General features: G+C 36.1%; 1 protein-coding gene across 9 annotated transcripts in view; it reads left to right on the forward strand.

Annotated features, from left to right (window-relative positions):
- Nucleotides 1–18,015, forward strand: part of TAFA5 (TAFA chemokine like family member 5) — a 408,594-nt gene extending 390,579 nt beyond the window's left edge. For 4 of the 9 annotated variants that reach the window (XR_007629984.1, XR_007629989.1, XR_007629991.1 and 1 more), the window contains 2 exons: nt 13,944–14,036; nt 15,342–18,015. Coding sequence is in view for 1 of the 9 variants with exons in the window: in XM_050324232.1 (XP_050180189.1) it covers nt 15,342–15,350 (9 nt within the window). In the remaining 8 variants the exon portion in view is untranslated. Of the gene's footprint in view, nt 1–12,975; nt 13,075–13,943; nt 14,037–15,341 lie in introns of all 9 variants that reach the window. The other 5 variants (XR_007629988.1, XR_007629986.1, XR_007629985.1 and 2 more) reach the window with 3 other exon arrangements.
- Nucleotides 18,016–19,007: the final 992 nt, after the last annotated feature.

Consider the following 19,007-nt stretch of genomic DNA (forward strand, 5'->3'; position numbering starts at 1 on the left):
CTTGAGTCTTGTGATGTTGTATTTGTATTTGCACTGGAAGGCACCTGAGTAATATTCACTGAGTAAGTGTTCTGTTACGCTAAAACATTCAAAATGTTCAGGATCATTTTCAAAAGCAATTTAGGCCCACAGGGTCTAGAACCCATTCAGCTTTATCCACTGTGACTTCTTTTTGATAAATCCTGAGGAATATTGCCCATGGTTGATACAGAGGTGAGTGCTTTCTAGCTGTGAGATCAAAAAGTGAGGTTAAAAATGGTTTTCAGTGCATTTGGTGTGGTGATTAAGGCACAAAAGTTAATGGAAACAGATTATCGGAGACAGCACACAGTGAAATAGGCTTTCTTGAATGGAACCATGTTCTAGTTGAATACTCTAGTGCAGTATGTTTGTGTATATGCTGTTCCTGTTTTATTGATGAGGCATAAATCCAAGATGCTGTTCAGTACATATCCTGCCTAGTATCTTTGGCCCTCATCATTTTTCCCAGAAGAGTTGCTTACAGGTATATAAATTTACTTCTGCACACACCCAGAGGCTACTGTGGCAAAACTGAGCAATTTAGTGCCGCCTTGAGGCCAGGTGTGTTTGATATCCACTAAGTGCATATTCCCTCACTTAAGTCTGAACAGAGGCTGATCCAGTGAATACTGGTACTCTGGGGTTCTGCACAAAGTACTGAATCCAAAGGTAATTTCCATAAAAGAACAGAGTAGGAGAAGAACGCACCAGCCACATTTTTGTAAGAATACCACAGAGGACTAAAAGTCAAAACCTGAATCCAGTCTGTCAGGAGGTTTGATGGAGTCTGAATGTCATTTTCCAAGTTACCTGCCTAGGGACTAATAGTTCTGGGAACCTCTAGGGTTTGGGGCTGTCCAAACTTCTACTAAGCCAATTTATCAGAAGTCAGGTATTCTGCTCTACTTCTCCCTGTGCAAGCTTTTGTCACATAGTACCTGTAAGGCAGAAGATTGTAGAAGATTGATCCTTTTCGAGGAAGTGGCTGTTCTGCTGCTCTTATGTGAGGTACTTCCCACAGCAGCCACCCTGCTTCCCTACTAGGAGACTCAGTACTTGGTGAAGGAAAATAGACAAGTATACATGATCACTGAAATCTGACCAGGTCCATCAGGACTCAGTACACTGAGACATCTGCACATGGCATGCTGGGGTTAATGAATTGAACTTAGTGGTTAGACTTAACTCAAAGTAATTACTGATGAGGCAAGAAACTCGTGTTCTCTTTTCAGTGTAGGAATTGAAATCTACTTTGTCTCAAGTCTAGAGTTAAGGTAAGGGGAGAGAATGAACACTAAATCTTTCTTGTTTTAAATGTACCACGGTGCAACCAGGAACGTTTCAAGGAGGGGGAACAATGTGGACTGCAGCTTAGCACAGAGGACATTGTTTTGAAGGGATCCTTAGGGGGAAAAGAAAACAGGAAAGGCAAAACAAGAAACTAATTGAGTAGTTCTTTACACATCATCTGATTTAAAATAGACCTGAATGTGTGAACAGGTTGACATCACACTCAGACATCCACCAAAGCAGTAGTAATGAGAACCTACACATTCACACAATCCAGCTAAGTGCTTCTCTGATGTAATAAAATTTAATAACTTTGCTGTGCTAACAGAAATACTGCTTTCAGATACTGCACCAAAATATATCCTTAGTGACCTTATCTGTTCTATGACTGAAAGGGTTACAGAAGTATACACCTTATTCTGTCTTCAGAATCCCAGTGAATAACTTTCTTTTCACTTTATAAATGCTAGCTGTGAACTATGTTTAAGGTAAAGTACAGCCATTAGGTGATGCTTTAGAAATGCATCAACCTGTATGCCTTATTTGTGATAGGAATTGAATTGTGAGATCTCCAGTCTTTGTTCATACAGTCATAAATCAAAAGCTTTCTGTTATAGATATTAAAAACCAGGAATTTAATCAACAATAAACTATTATGTTTATTTGGTAAAAGGACCAAGGAGAATTTTTTTTTACTTATTTGCCTTTTCTTTTTTTAAACCTTACGAACTTAGCCAAGAGTTCAGTTTATCTTTTGTATCTTCAAATTGCAACACTTCTTTCCCTTAACTCACAAACTTACCAGACAGAAGTGTTCTGCCACACTTTTCACTTTAGGACACTATATGTTATATTTCCTATGAGCCAAATATCCTTTACAGAGATGTCTGGGAAATAAGCCAGTTACAATGGTGTCAGGAGAATCAGCAGGATTGCTGAAAAACAAAAAAGTATACTTGTATTAAAGGACATGAATATCTCAAATTAGTACAGCAAATGGCAATTGACAGCTTTTGATGAATCTTGGCACTAATTTCTGATCAAGCAATCTATGAGGCTTTAAATGAAAATGTATTTATCTCTTTGTTGACATTATAAACATCTCTGAATCGGTAGCTTCTGAATTATGTCTACTTATGTAGACATAATGTCTTTTTTTTCCAAATTTTAATACTGTTTGTGTAGATTTGACCTATCGGACAACTGTGTATCTCATAAGTGAGCAGAGCAGTGTCATTGCTAGGAATGATAGGATCATTTTCAAGTCACTTTGTTCATTTTGATGGCAAGATGATCAATTGCACTTTATATGAGTTTGGCCAAGGTTGTTTGGTCCGTTTTTGAGAAAGATGGCCTCTGGCAAATAATGATTTTTTTTTTTTTTTTTCCATTTGGAGTTAGCCCAAAGGGTTCCAGATGTCAGAGCTCTGACTTACCATCGTGCCAGATTTTGAAGGAAAATTCCCAGGAGCAGAGCTTATTGGTGGAATATGCAGATACTCTGCTATTTATAGAAGGACACTAGTGTAATCAAATATCAACATAAGTGCACCTTTAAATAGAAAATCATGGTGAAAATGTCTTCTATTACACATTGACATAGCTGTTTTGCATTTCAAAAGTCTGTATGAAGAACAAGTACCACAGGTACTTGTAAAGCATACTTTATCAGAGTAAGTTTAAAGACTTGACAGTGCATATATTGTAAAAAGTAAACCCTCCTGACCTTAGCTTTTAGTCAGATGGTGTGCTGGTGTGGAGTCTTTAAAAGGAAAGGGAGAAGATTCAGGAATAATTTCAAGTTCTTCTGATCCAAATGTTAAATCAATGAAAAATCAGGTCAACAATTAATCATATTTTTTAAAACTTGGAATTTTCACTTTTTTTTTTGATATTTACGTATTTTAATACTTTTGCTTTCAGAATCCAAATGAAATTTCAATTGTATCACATTATTTCTCATTTTCATTACACTTACCACACTCTGTTATGGCATATCCATTGCAATTATAATCTGTTTGATTCCTACTGATGTGTTATAATAGGTTGTATTGATCCAATCAATTTTTAGGTATACATTTAAATATTATATATATTATTAACATATATTATATATTACATATATATATAATAATAATTTTTAAATTTTTAGGGCCGAATGCTACTTAAAACTGACTAAAACATCAAGATCAAAGTGTTCCCTGTCTATGCTATAATGAAAAGAAACTAAGCATCAAATGTACTAATTAGAAGGCAGTTGTTTTCCTGTTAGTATCTTAGCTTGAAATAACTTTTTCTAGGAAGATGAAAATATCATCTTATCTCTAGAAGTTGCATGGCATGCAGTTGATTTTTTTTTTTTAAATTAAAACAACAACAACAACAAAAAAAACAACCAGACACACAAAAAACCCCCAAACAAATCAAAGGAATGTGCTGTTAGCCTAGTCCAATATCAATGGAAAGACAAAGGTTCTTCCAAACAGTAAGGTTTTATTTCATTTACATGATAAAGGCAATTGTTCCTCAAATACAATTAGGCTATACATTTTTAGAGCATTTGACATGAAGGAACCTAAAAAATTTGACCAGTGTATGTGTACAGAATTGTAGTATCTGCTGCAAAAACTGTATTGCCACCTCAAAATGTCTGGTTTTCCATGAAGTCTCCTTGACCAACAAAATTGTAAGTTAGGCTTTCAAATGCCCAAAGGTCAATGGGATAATTCTTATAGCCCAGATTTTTATTTTTCTACTAGAAGCATTGTATAATTTCACCACAGTTTATATAACACTGTGACACTGAAAATAGGACATTCCAATCAATTCTGACTAACAAGTGATGCTAATTATTTAAGTAATAAATATAAAAATTAATATTATATATTCATAATGGCATATTATGAATATATAATATAGTAGTACTATGTAATATGATTACATAGTACTACTATGGAATGCAAAATGAAAAAGTAATTGTTTAAAATTAAAGTTTAACTTTTTGAAATACCATTTTTTCTAAAGGAAAATTATTCAACATAATTTTTAACTGTTCTTGCACCTATTGAGTCTCGCGGTGATAAAAGACTTTATGATCAGAGTTATTAATTCTGTATAGAAGAGAGTTGCAGCTCAGCCTTACGAACAGATGTGAATTCTGGGGCAAATGTTATGCTTTTACCTTGCAAGGCTATCTTTCAATAGTATTTTCCTGCCTATGTTGTCATTCCCACAGTGGTCCCTGTGAATCTTGCTGAATCTGTGCAACACACCCACATTGTCTCCTACTCAGATCCTATTTCTTTTTCTACTTAAAAAAAAAAAAAAATTGCCTTTTTTTTACATTTCTGTTTAATTAGTGAAAAACGTCCAATGTCAGAGAAACACAAATTGTTCCTTGCTAATTAACCCTGATACAGTGACATCTCCAAGAAACTCATAGCCTAATCCAAGACCTGTTATGAGGAGAATATACAGGTCTCCTGACAGCAGAAGCTCAAACCATATGATGTCATTTGTGCATTAGACCTGTTTTATATGGCATGTAATTTCTGACCTCAGTGGAAAGATTGATCATGACTTCTCCCATCTGATATTTATGAAATGTTGCTTAGCATGTCTGGCAGAGTCAGTAATACATTTTCCTCTTTTTCTGTTATGTCTCGGGTTTCTATAGCATCTGAGTTTTGTGTGATTTCTCATTAAACATTCTCAAGTTTCACCCACGCAGGCCATCTGGACTATAGTTAATATTTTAGGACCTATCCCCTTAACTTTGATGTACATTCTTGTAACTGCTAAAACATGGTGATATCTCTTCCTTCTGTCTTGAGAACCTCCCCCTCACAGTCCCAGACATATCAGAGGAGCCAAGGGCTTGATACTGCCAGCAGCTGAACTCTTTCAGATCTCTTGTATATTTTTTTCAAATCTGAGAAAACCTATCGTGAAAAAAAGAAATCTGTGAATTCTCAGAAGCAAAAATCTTATCAGAATGAAAGGAGTAAAGCCCTAAAGTATAAAATATTATAACACAAATAAGTATCATGGCTCCTGGAGTTGGTTTGTTGCATTAGATTATTGACAAATAAATGGTACTGTGATGAATAGCACAGGTACCGTGTGATCCACTAAACTGGATTCACTAATGACATTGTCAATACTGTAGCTTGATCCCTGTCTTCACCTGAAGCTTATTTCCCACTCAGGTTCATTGCATTTCATCTGAGTAACTGTTTTATGAACCAGCAAGGTCCATTACACACCTACGATTGAAACAAGCATTTTACTCTGATTTAAGCAAGAAGTATCTCTCAAATAGCTCAGTCACTTTTGAACTATTCTTAGGGTCTGATGTTACTATTTATCATTCCTATGAAGTGAAAACAAGCTTGAAAGATAACAAAGGTCAGATAAATGTTTCTAAGAAATTGAGAACTCTCATAATACTTGTAATGACATGTGCTTGGTGTAATATGACTTTTTTTTCTGATCCCATTCTCCTGAACTTCTAGGATTGTGTGATTACTGTAATGACATTTTTCTCTTAAGGATGGACTCCACAGATGTTTCATGGTCTGTCTTGTAACATTAACTAACTGGACCATGATCAGTTGCTTCTTAGGCACAGGGACTGATCACAACTGGAATCTTTTTCTTCTTCCCTGTCATCTGCATCACTCAACCCAGATGGAATGCTCAGTCACAAGAACATGGCTTGGCCAGTGATGCATGGGGAGTGGGTCACTCATAACTAAATCAGACCCATTGAGTCACAAGCGGGAGCTGCTTGGAACCCTGTAGTGTGAGAAAAGAGAGTAAGGGCAGAATTCACTTCCTAAACTCATGTGTCCAGGGCAGGCTAGATGTTCCAAGAGCCTAAGATATATTCAGGAGATGCAAATGTACAATAAGGCCTTGTTAAGTAGCATATGGAGACCAGGGGAGGTGCCCAAATAATATCCTAAAGGCACTAAGCATCTATGCTTAAACAGTATTAAACTCTAGATTTTGTTGACCCTGAGTGAGATCACACTTAAACATCTCATGCAATACCTACATTTAGGTTTCATAATCTCTGAATTTGTCCCAAGGAGAATTGTAATAATGAGGAGCTGAAGGGCTTTCATGGGAGAGACACTGCTTTAGTCATCCCTAAAATCTGATTGAGAAAGTTTTCTACAAGGTAGGGGATTCACCTCACTTCTAGGAAACTAAATAAGGTGATAAGATTCTCCATGACTGATATCTTTGTGTGTTAAGAGAGAAGATTTACTTTCTTACCTGCTCCCCCAAAGTTTTATTGAGGCTGCTTTTATGTATTTCAATCTTTTGTCTGCGTAAGTTTATTGTAAATTACAGAAAATTCCTTGAAATTTGCCACAGTTTATTTTTCCTCTTTTGTTGTTTGTTTTCAGTCTACTGCAGAAATATGATCACCACAGCACTGCTTGCCAAAATACCACAGAAACAGGGTAGGGAGAGTAATGGTGATCTTGCCAAAGAATTTACATCCAATATGCTGCAGAGTGCAGAGAGTGCTCTGGCTCCGGTAGACGGTGACACACTGGTTGATTTTTGAGACACTGCATCCCTACTTTGTGTTAGGTTTAAATGTATTTGCACTCAATCAGAATGCTACACAGTATAATGCATTTAAGTGTCTGCTTTGCCACTAGGGGATTAAAATTGTTTTAATGAGCTAGTTTGGGATAATGATCCTTAAATTCCCTGTCTTATCCTTCTTCCCAGCTTTTCTGTAGTCATGCACAACTTAAAACAGGAGGATGAGCATAGGTATGCAAAAGGGTATTTTACGTGGGATTGTAAGAATATATCACAAAACAAACGTAAATATTTCCTGGACTGCAATAGGAAATTGTACTTACAGACCTGAAAGGCTGTAAGGTGTATGGATATGTTGTCATTAAACAGAGGATCAGCATTTATCACTGTATGCAAAATCCTTTACATCTGTCAGTTTTCCCATTATCCTGTTGAGAAATATCCTCTCCCTCTCCAAATCTTGAAGAAAACACTTAGTTAACTCTCAGCATTTTCCATTGTCCTTTCAGAATGTTTGTGGTTGAATGGTGGATTGAAGGATCTCTAAAAAACCTTGTGTTTAATCTGATACAAGAAGAAATGTTGACTTTTTAAGGAATATCCATTTCACTTTCCTGAAGAACCTAATTGTTTCTGTGGTGAGGTGTTTCAGGGAAAGATTTTTCACATTTTATAAAGTGTCTTTGAGTCCAGGAACTAAATCTCATAAACCTGTTAACAAGGATGTAACATTCTGTTAGCCTAGGACTTTTTAGTTTTGCACTGAAAATGAGTAAGATCAAGGCTTAAAATACTGAACTAATTTGTGCTATTACATGCTTGTATTATTTTCCATTTACATGTTAGAGGACTGTGTAAGAGCAATTCTGGTTTAGAAAATTTTACCTTCAGATTTACCTTCTTTGCAGAGGATATAAGGACTAAGAGCAGGGGTAGGCTTTCTTCTGTTTATGTGTCCACTTACATTTGAGCTGTGTTGAAGACCACACTTGCTTTTCTGGTTTCACTGGATGTCTGTATGTTATTTCTACAGAAGAATGTTGTGTATGTTCTTGCTTTTGTTTTCAAACAGGTCTATGAGAGAATAAACCCCCTCCTGCATTATTCTTATCTGAATTATATATATGCATGTGTGTGTATATATATATATATACACACATATATTCCTCCTCTACTCTCATTCCCCACAGTTGTCCACTTACTGCTTTCTCCTTAAGTACTAGACAAAGACTAAGCAGAGTACAAATACAACATATTTATAAAGATATTGCATGATAGAAGTCATCTACAGTGCTACATTGGTTTCTGGAATGATGCAAAACATGACTGCTTTCTTAAGCAATAAATTGTTAGGTGGAATACATAAACTAGACACTGTACCTCACTGGTGAACACTGACTATGCAGTTCCTTCACTAGCATTTGAACTTTTGATTTAAAGCTCACACTTTTTAAGTCAGAATTAGCTCTTTTAATGGATGAAATACTGTAAATATTCCATCTAAAAGCATGTTGCCTTTTTGATGTATTATTCATTTAACTATTTTTACAATCAGTCTTAGTAAAACTCTGTTCCAGTTTTTACTGTGAGTGTGAGCCTAACCTTTCTCTAGCCCAGCTGCCTGTCAGTCAGATATCACTCACAGATGTCCCTGAACAGCCTTCTCCTTTAATTAGAAAAGGAAAAGTAATACTTTATATTTGTATGTGGACTTAATACTAGCTTTTTAGACTTTTTTTCTTTTTTCCATTAAGTAGACCAGTAAACTTTAACTATTAGGATTGCTTTTTAAACTTTAAAATTAAAAGTCATATCACCCTTTTCATGAAATGCTCTTTTCTTGTGGCAATACAAGCATTATGTTATGGAAGATCATTGTATTTAATAGATTTATTAGCACACAGAAATATTTAAGTCACAAGAAGGTTTAATGTAATAAAGGTTATGTCTTTGTTAAGCTTTTTTAATCTATAAAGAGTATTCTTTGAATATAGGTATATACATACAAATATTCAGAGTTCCGTATACATTAGGTTACTGCATTTAAACAAAAATAGATTCTTAGATACATTGATGATTTGATTTGAAGCTATCTCCTACCTTAGAGAAAAGTATCAGGAATGGTAAATCCAGGGGTTTTTTTATAATACCCTGAGGAAAGCCCCTGGATATTCTTAGACACTTTCAGTCATGCTAATATTGCAGTTGCTTTTTATCTGAAGAGTAAAAGGGAGGCAGAGAAGTAGTCATTTTTCAAGTTTACAATTCCACACCAGTTACAAATCTTTCTTAGTTTTACCTGCTACCAACCTTCATATTTGTGCACACCTCTAACCATTTTAAAAGAACAGAAAGAAATCATATAAAATTGGGTTACTTGCTCAGGGTCTTTAGCTAGAGTTACTGTAAGGGTGTTTGGTTTTTAGCTGGCACATGAGAGATGAAGACAAGCTGTTTTGCATAGTTGTGTCTTATGTAATGCTCTTCATCATTCTCTCTCTCTACCCATGGTGCTTCAAGGAACTGGTTTAAGGCTTTCACAGGAAGCAGAATGAGACCTGCCTTGCTCTTCTGTTTTCCACAACAGCTCTAAATGCTACTCCAGGCAAAAATCCCCCATGGTCACCTTGGTGCCCAAGGGATTTGAATGTTCTGAGCACAAATACTCTTGCTGCTGTCTCTTCTGGACCAGTGTTGACCTCTGGGTGCTGGTTGACAGCTGTATGAACACGACACAACAGTGTGCTCAGGGGGCCAAGAAGGTCAGTGGCATTCTGGCTTCTATCAAAAGTAGTGTGGCCAGCAGGACCAGGGCAGTCATCATGCCCCTGTACTCAGCACTGGTGAGGCCACACCTTGAATCCTGTGTTTAGTTCTGGGCCCCTCACTGCAAGAAAGACATTGAGGTGCTGGAGCATGTCCAGAGAAGCTGGTGAAGGGTCTGGAGCACAAGTTTCTTGAGGAGTGGCTGAGGGAGCTGGGGTTGTTTAGCCTGGAGAAAAGGAATCTCAGGGGTGACCTTATCTCTCTTTACAACTACCTGAAAGGAGGTTGTAGCAAGATGGGGGTTAGTTTCCCAGGAAACTAGCAACAGGAAGAGAGGACACAGCCTCAAGCTGCACCAGATGAGGTTCAAGTTAGTGATCAGAAGGAATATCTTCATCGGAATGCACTGCCCAGAGTGGTGGCAGAGTCACCGTCCCCAGAGGTGTTCAAAAAACGGCTGGACGTGGCACTTAGTGTTACAGTCTAGTTGACAAGGTTGGACTTGATGACCTTATAGGTGTTTTCCAATGTAAATGAGTCTGTGATTCTGCCACCTCCGTTGCTTTTCCTTAGCGTATGTTCAGATGCTGCAAAGCAAGCTTTTATTATTATATATGGCTAAGGCTGAGCTCTTAAACCTGGGATACCTGCATGACCCAGGGTCAAATGTATTTCAGCTGGGTTAGAAACCACATTTCAGATGTGGTTTTAACATTTCCATTCATTGTAAGGATTTTCTAATTATAAGAACAGTTCCACTTCCTGTGCTAGTATTGCTTATGAAGTAATGGGCAATTCAGAAGAAGGAAGGAGTGTGTGTTCTGACCCAGCATATTCCAAGATCTTGTAAGTTCAAAAAATGTAATATCAGACAAAGAGGATTTTAACAGAAAAGGAAATTAATGATCAGGATGATAGTCCTGGCAGATGGTGAGGGGAAGTTGAAAAGATAGGACTAAGAATGTTATTTAAGGAGAAATGACACTCTTTGTGTTTTGTTCTAGACAGATTGATATTAAAATAATTATTATTGGGAGAAAAATATCTTTTGCAAAGAGTCTCAAAGTTAGAATAAACACTTCTTTCTATGTCTGGCTTGAATAGTGGAAGTGAAAAGAAACAAACAGTGGGTGTTAAAAGAAACAAACAGTGGTTGTTAAAAGAAAAGGCAGGTTCTCCTAGAAGGTGAGTAATAATGAAATTCTGCTATCTGTAACTCATGAATGCTACTTTGTTGGAGTGCAGCACAGGAAAATATACCTGTATATACACTATCTGATACATTAGACTTCACGCACAAGCATAGACACTAAATTTGTCCAATCTTATTATTCCTAGTTCTGCAGGTACTACAGTTTGAACTCTGAAATTGTGCTTCCCATGGCTAGCTCAGTGAGACAGAATACAGCACTGAGTAGAGTAGCTTCCATGCTTCTTTTTCTTATTCCGAATAGCTGCAGACACTTTGCAGTTAGATTAACTTGTCCTTTTTTTTTTATGAAGACTAAGCAATTCAATTTTAATATATGAACAGCACGGAGAAAGGGAGAAGAAGAGAGGAAAACAGAATAAATTTTCAGGAGGGACTGTGGGAGTTCTCATGAATGCAACAGGTCACTACTACTGCTTGGATCACCACCAGAAATTCACATTTTTATTCCGTAAAGCATAAGGTATCTTGCAAGAGAGTGTAAGGTTTTCCTTGGGCTTTTTAATACTTTTACATCTTTCTTTCTGCATCATACATGCTTAGTTGTTTAAGGACCTAGAACAGAGAGCCTCAGAAGCAGAGGGGAAAGACATGCTCTTTATCTGACTTACAATCAGTTGGTAAAAGGTTTAGAACTGTTTCCATTATGAGTGTGAGACAGAGACTGGCCCAATCTGCATCCATCTCTGTGAATTATCTTTGTGCAGAAAGAACCCAAACCAAAAGGAAAGCCATTTGCACTGATGGATGCAATACAAAATCCCAAGACTCACAGAAGCATTTTCAAGACTGTAGTTGAAAGTGTAAAATGCACAGTTTAGACAAGTAGTTCAGCTGTTAGACAACACTGAAACATCTTTATGATGATCAAATACTTTGTAAGTATCCAGAAAATTTCCACAAATTGGTGCTGGATAGTTCAGAGTTGTCATTACAGAGTACAATCTGACTGCAACAGGTAGTCATGTAAGTGCACTTGGTTACTGTAGCAAAAATAACAACTTTGGTGCACTCTGACTTTCATTTTTATTCTGAAAACACAGAGTGAAAACCAGATGAAACTGCTAAAGCTTTATAAGATTTGACATGGAATTCTTGGTATTTATGTGGATTCCATTTAAAGTAAAAGGTCAGGCCAGGAATACTTGAAACTCAATCCTAAATCTGAAAATATTTGCCACCTGCCGTAAGCCTGGCTCAATTTTCTGGTTTGTGATGAGAAATTCAAACATTTTATCATTAAATTCAATCCTAGATACCACACTGAAAGAAAGACAGAGGTTTATGGGTTGGTGTCTTTTGGTGGAAAGCCTGAATAAGTCAGCAAAGCATCATGTATTGTTATCTTCTCAAGGTGACTAACATAACTTTTTTTTTCCTTTGTCTTTGATCATAAGAATGAACCAATGAACTATTTTATGTGCCATTAGGGCAAACTTGGAGATAGACTGACCCTTATTCTATTCCCTCCAGAGTAAGACAAAGTGTACTGTGTTATATTTGCTCTAATAAGCCAAACACTCTCAGGACATATTCAAGCCATCCAAGAACAATACTAAGATCAATATGGTCACATGAATTGTCTTGTTTCTTATGCTTTGGATTTTTGGCAGGAAAAATTGTTTTCCTCTTGAGCAGATTTCTGTGGAACACACAGGAGCTTGGGCTTCCATCATGTGAACAGTCAGATAACAAACAGTAGTATTTTAATCTTTAGTACTAGATGCCCACTCAGTATCTCAAAGTTGAAGAAGCTCACACTTACAGCCAGAAAATCTGGCTCCTTGTGAAGGAAGCAGAATCTGCTGTCTGAAGCACTGGGAAGAAATACTGACTGCATTGAACTCAGTGACAAACAGACTTGTGCATTCATACCTAGAACCAAAAAGGTTGTCAAGCCTTGGAAGAGGCTGTCAATGGAAGTGATTGAGTCACCATCCCTGGAAGTATTTAAAAGACATGTAGATGTAGTCCTTAGGGACATGGTTTAGTGGTGGACATGGCAGTGCTGGATTGGATTAAATGATCTTGAAAGTATTTTCCAACTTAAATGACTCTATGATTCTAATCAATGGTTTGAACTACTACTATAAATAGTAAACAAGTCCTTTTCGTTTTTTTAGGAGTCCTTCTTTTCTCTTATTTGATCTGTCTCTTTTTCTGGGGAGTGATTAATTTACCTGTATTGAGGAGTGAAAGGGAAAAAAACAGGAGGTGGGAGGGTAGGTGTGCATTCTCTTCCTCTTCTCTGGACTCATCATGCTCTCCCTTATCTTCTCTCTTCTTTTTATATGTTGTTCCTACTATCTATCTTACTTCTTTTTCATGCCTTCATTAATAAGTGATGTTTAAACTTCCCTGGCTAACCTACACATTTTTTCTCTGTTCATTTAATTTTCTACTGTCACTGTCCAAAGCTGTAAATTCATCTCCTGTTCTCTAATCTGTTCCTCTTCCTGTCATCACTTTATTTCAAGCCTGCTCTCTGCCCTTCCTCAGCATTTTTAAAATGCATAATTTTCTCCCCTCTCCTTTTCTTCTTTAAAAGCGTTGATACCATATTCACGCAGCAGGGGTGTTCAAAGTGGAGACAGGGATAGCAAGTCAGGAAGAAAGCTTTTATACCCATAAAATGACAAAGCAGCAGGTATCTGTGAATGCATGTTGTACCTGAATTCTCTCTTCATCCTGGGACCAGTATGGCAGAGAAGCACACTATGAAAACACTGAACACACAGTCCATCAGCACTTTACGCTGTTGCTTTTAGCTGTGGGCCATTGCAGCCTGTAATAAAGGAAAGATGGAGCTATGTCAGGCTAATTCTTAACACAATAGTAGATTACTTTCAGACCTAATAAACCATAAATCATTTGCTTTGTGTCTTGCAGCCTAAAAAGTATCACTACCTTAAAAGTTGTGTTCTTTTCTAATGGGAAGAAAAGTAGGGGGCATAGCAAAAATCCCAAGAAGGGGTATAAAGTGGAAACAAAACAATTAATAGAAGCAAAACTTTAAATTAATTTCTCTTGATGAAAGTATATTTAAGAAGGGGAATATATCACAATAATCAACGAGGTTTTTTGCCTTCAGCCTGTCTGAGGCCATGTGGTTTGGAGATCTGATCACTAGTCCGAAAAGGAAAGGCTGTTTGCAAGATTTCCGGGGTGTTTTTTCCTGGAAAAGGTGAGAGGACAAAAGCAGAAATCTATGACATACACTTTTATGCCTTATAAGGAAAGTATTCATCCCTCTATCTGCCTGTCTCTCTCTCTGTCTCTCTCTTTCTACATGCATATATATAGAGATCCATATGTTTCAAGCTGTCACTAAGTTGATTTGGAGGCAGGTTTTTCTTTCATTTGCTGCTCTGAGGGTTAGGCTAAAACCACAAAATTTAATACGTGGCTTGAACCAATTGAATTGGATTTTCTTATTTGTTTTGCTCTTTCACATTCACTGTTCAGTATTTTCTGGAGTTTTGCATGGTATTTCCATCAGTAATAACAGTTCTGACTGTTTGGAACCAGAACAATGCCAAAACAGAAGATCTTGTGTTTCAAAATTCAAACGGCATTTTGTAACAATCATGCTTGCTTTATACACCCCAAAACATTTTGTCTTATATAGCATCTGTGTGATTTTTAAACCATTTCTAAATTGATACTTTGGGTGAGCATGAGTAGCTGGCTCCTTGTTGTATAAATCAGACATTATTTTCTTGTTTGTGTTTGTGCTGTCTTCCAGTACTCTTGATTTCTTTAATAGTGGAACTTTGGTTTTGTTTCTCTTTCAAAACACTGCTTCCATTCCATTGTCTTTTCAACAGGTTCACTGGGCAGTTCTTTGCCCATTTCCATTCTCTTATGATTTTTTTTCTTCTGTGTAACTAAACCAATTTTCTGATTAAATTGACTATTAATGGCCATTATTTACATTAATTTTCACTTGTAATAGCATCGCTAGAGGGCAGTATTGATTAAATTAGAAGCACTCTAGTGCTCTTTGAAAACTTAACTGCAGAAAAGCCTCCATTGTAAACATCATTGCATTTTTAATATCTGGTCATGGCTTTTATGTACATTTTTCATCAGAAAATATATGTAAAAAGTAAAAGTAATCTTAATTGCCATGTGTATTAGACATTGTTATTTGTAACTTTAATGTGTGTAAAAGAACATTCTGTGACTTTTATGAAAAAGAATGTGCATGGAACTTAGTAAAAAATAGATGGCATTGAATTTACTTTAAATTATAATTTATATTCATAGTTTTATGATAAATAATTATTAAAGTACAATTTTTAATAATAAAATATAGGTTTGTTCATGTTTTTTTCTCTGGGATAATGCTGTGAAAAATAAATATCTTCAAATTCATTAACTGTCTCCTTGAAAAATCTCAGTACAGTGTATTTTAAAATAATGTACATCAAAGATAACCAGAATTATAAATTAAGACACTCACTCATTTGTTCTTATTGATTTACAGGTCTCCTGACAAATGCAGCAACACAGAATCCTCGTAGGAGTGGTTTAGGCTCTCTGTGAGCTACTTAACTTAGTCAAGTTTCACTGCTGTTGATCATCATCCGTTATATGTCATCAACTCAACTGTCTGTTTCTCTGTATCTCATGAGTGACAGCATAATTCCTCTACATTATGAGCTAAAGTTTGTTCTACCATTCTAAGGATCACTGGACTAAGGAATATAGAGAAAGAGATATGCTTGGGCATTAGCAATACAAACAAGTTCATGGTTAACGTTTCATCTGCGTTATACACCACTGCTGGACTTGCTGTTACCTACATGTTTCAATCTGAAGAGTCTGCTACAATGAAGAGTATCATCCCAATCAGCCTTAGAGAAGACTGTTTTGCCTATGGGAGGACACTGAGGTGCAAAAGAGAAACTCTTCTTGTGCCCTAAACTGTCTGAATTGCTTTTATTTTCTTATACTTTCAGTATATACAATAGACCAAAGAGCAAAATCTATTTTAAAGTGGACACAATCTTACTCTTAACAGAATTCTGTCATTAAATTGAAGGAGGTCTCCACAAACACGTGATTCCAGCTTTCACAAAGATGAAATGTTGTTGTCCAGCAGAAGTCTTTATGGAAAGCTGCAGTAAAAACTAACTCAGAGACCTGCTCTTGAAATGCCACGTTCGAGAGAACATAATGGAGCACTGAGAGAAAATGACCTAAGTTTGAAAAACTTGGACAAAAAGAACACAAACTGTCTACACAGCACCTTTATTCCTCTGTACTTAGATTGACTTTCTCGTACTAAAATCATTTTCAGTTTTAACCAGTTAAACATGCCTCTTCTACAGTTCCATTTTTGATAGTTAAAGTTGGATAATACAGTATTTGCAAAGAGCATGTTTGGTCATCTGTGGCCTATGTCTCATCTGATACACCATTTAGCACCAGAAAGCAAATTAAAGAGAAAACAAAAGTAACATTTGTTTGAAAGAGATCATTAAATGTATTTTGAAAAGCCTAAAGTTATATATTTAACAGTTTTTATATGTTGTATATTTGTAGAAAATCCTATTTAACAATTAACGTGATAACTCTGACAGTCATGACAAGTGGTTCAGAGTTAAGTTGTGTTTTATTACTTCAGTTGTCTCTGAAGTGACTGGTGTCGTTTGCTTTCTTCCATGGGGACATTCTGGATGTAAAGCATGACCAGAGAGGACTGTGTAGAAAAAGCAAAGAATAATGTTGTTTATATTACATAAATGCATTCAACCATTGCACTGTTGGAAGGCATTTTTTATTTTTATTTTATTTTTATTTCTTGTCTTTATGTACTGATAAAAATAGAGTGTAAAATATTTTACTCATTGCTCTTCATAGCAAGGTTTGTTTTTCTTTCCTTCTTTCTCTTTCTCTCCCCCTACTTTTATGTAAGGGTCAGTTTGAAGCCTGTTCTTTGATCCCATTTTCAGTGTTTTTACCTCATTGTTAGAAAATCCACTTTTTTGGCGTTATTGGTTAGTGAAAATTTAGCAAAGACAGCATAGACGAGGGAGAAATTACGACAAAACAGATAAACAAAGCCTTGTTCCCTTTTACTGTACCCTTTGGCATATAGGTTTGGTACGTATTGGTATGATGCAATCAACAAGGGAGCTTAATTTCTTCCTGGCAAATGTGTTACGGTTTCAAGTATACTACCTAATACTCAAATTAACTTTTAGTGTTATGCTAGTTCTATTCTACTAAAGAAAAATATATAGAGATTATTCAAGTGACCATAGATGAGAGGTACAAAAATGAAAAGTTGGTAAAAGAATTTTTTTTAAAGCCTGCTCAAACACTGAGGCTTATTTAATGCAGAAGTTGCAGGAAACATGACCTATATACATTTTGTCTTCAAGTAAAATAAATACATACAAAATTCTTATTTAATCATAGGATTTTGACCAGTATCAAAGTAGCAATTAAAGCCCAGCCACTTGTAAAGTGTAATGGACTGACTGCACTATAAATGACCGATGTCAGGTTTAAAATGTCATGCAATAAATGATGGTAAATACATTTACTGTACATGTAGACCTCAAGAGCCAGATCCTTCACTCTACCAACTCTCTGTTTTGATTTATTTTAAAGAGAGCATAGTAGCCTTATTTAGTAAACACGGAAAAATGAAAGATGTTACATCATTTTTTGTTGCTTTACAGTATTCAGTTTTGTGTTGGTTCAGCTAAATTATGAAAAATAAAGAAAATCCTTTTCTAAGTGAGACTTGTTCCCTGAGCATGACATCACCTAAGGAATTTCACCAGATGATAAGTAAGGTGGGAGCACAGAGAGGAAGATGGAATTGGAAATTGAGGACATGGGCTGTGTTTTGAAGTTTTACCCTTCCATTTTCATGTCTTGGGTACCTTCATTTTGGTATGCTTAGTTACAGATCATATTAAGGTCATTTATTTTCTGGAAATCAGATCCTCTAGTAACTCGGGTATCTAAGAATGTGCATCTGAAATCTTTACATCTAAAATCATACATTCCAATCAGTTCTGAATATGCAATCTTATGTCTTTGTTTTCTAAGTACTTTAAAAGGTCAACAAAAAGTAGATGTACGTTGTTTATAAGGTCCACTCTGGAGAAGAAATATCAAAGACAAAAGATTCTGATTATTCTTCAGAGACGTATTCTAGTTGCTGAGTCTCCTGTACAACAGACACCTCAAGGCACTTAAAATCTGTTTTGTGCTTTTCTCTCCCAAAATGTACAGTTTTAAACAAACAAAATATACTGGCTGCATTTGTCACTGTGAATTACTACTCTAAGAGCAGTGGTGAAATGTTTCTCTCTCAGGAACAATATGTTTTCAGAATATTGTGAACTTTAATTTTACAAAACTAAGTTACATAAAAAATTGTTTGTTTCTGAAAGTACTTTATGTGCCTCTTCCAAAGTAGAATTTAAAACACAGAGGGGAATGTCTTATTTGAATGCTATTAAAAATCCTTCATTTCTCAGCTTGCAAACAAGTAACTTTTTCAAAACACACTTGAAAGGGAACAGAATAATACATAAAAAGGCATAATAGACTAATAAAAATAACCTCCAGAAATGCAGTAAACCTTTTTTGAAAAAAACTTCTGTGTAGCTTTCTGTTAGCCAAGGCAAGGACACATTTAACTACTGCTTTTAATATCTGGGATATCAAATGGAGCAAACATTAGCACACTATAGCAATCAATGCGACACATCATTCTCCAATTTCATAATTATGCTTTTAGCTTCCTCCCCCCCCCCCCAATTCATTTCTTCTCAGCAGTAGATCAGGTTTTATGCATGTGGTATCCTCAATCCTTCAGTTGTTTACTGAAATTGCACCCACGTGCTGTTGCATTAATCTTTAGCCCAGGCACTCACTATCTCCTATAGCCCATTCATCACAATCCTGAGTACTAATTAGAGTTTCCAGAAGAAAATAAAGACTTCAACACTGTGTCTGAAAAGCCTATACAGCTATGAGGAACAGCTGAACTAGAAGATGGTCAGTGATTGTTTGACAGGAAAATTGCAGCACTAGCTGTCTGGGTGACTGGACTAGTGGAAAGAAAAAAGGAACAAGCCAGCAATGGATGTAGCACAGGAAGCCAAAGACACTCCCCCAAAATTGT

Source organism: Myiozetetes cayanensis, unplaced genomic scaffold, assembly GCF_022539395.1.
Source record: "Myiozetetes cayanensis isolate MyiCay16 unplaced genomic scaffold, myiCay2020 scf3, whole genome shotgun sequence".
NCBI classification, from domain to species: Eukaryota; Metazoa; Chordata; class Aves; order Passeriformes; family Tyrannidae; genus Myiozetetes; species Myiozetetes cayanensis.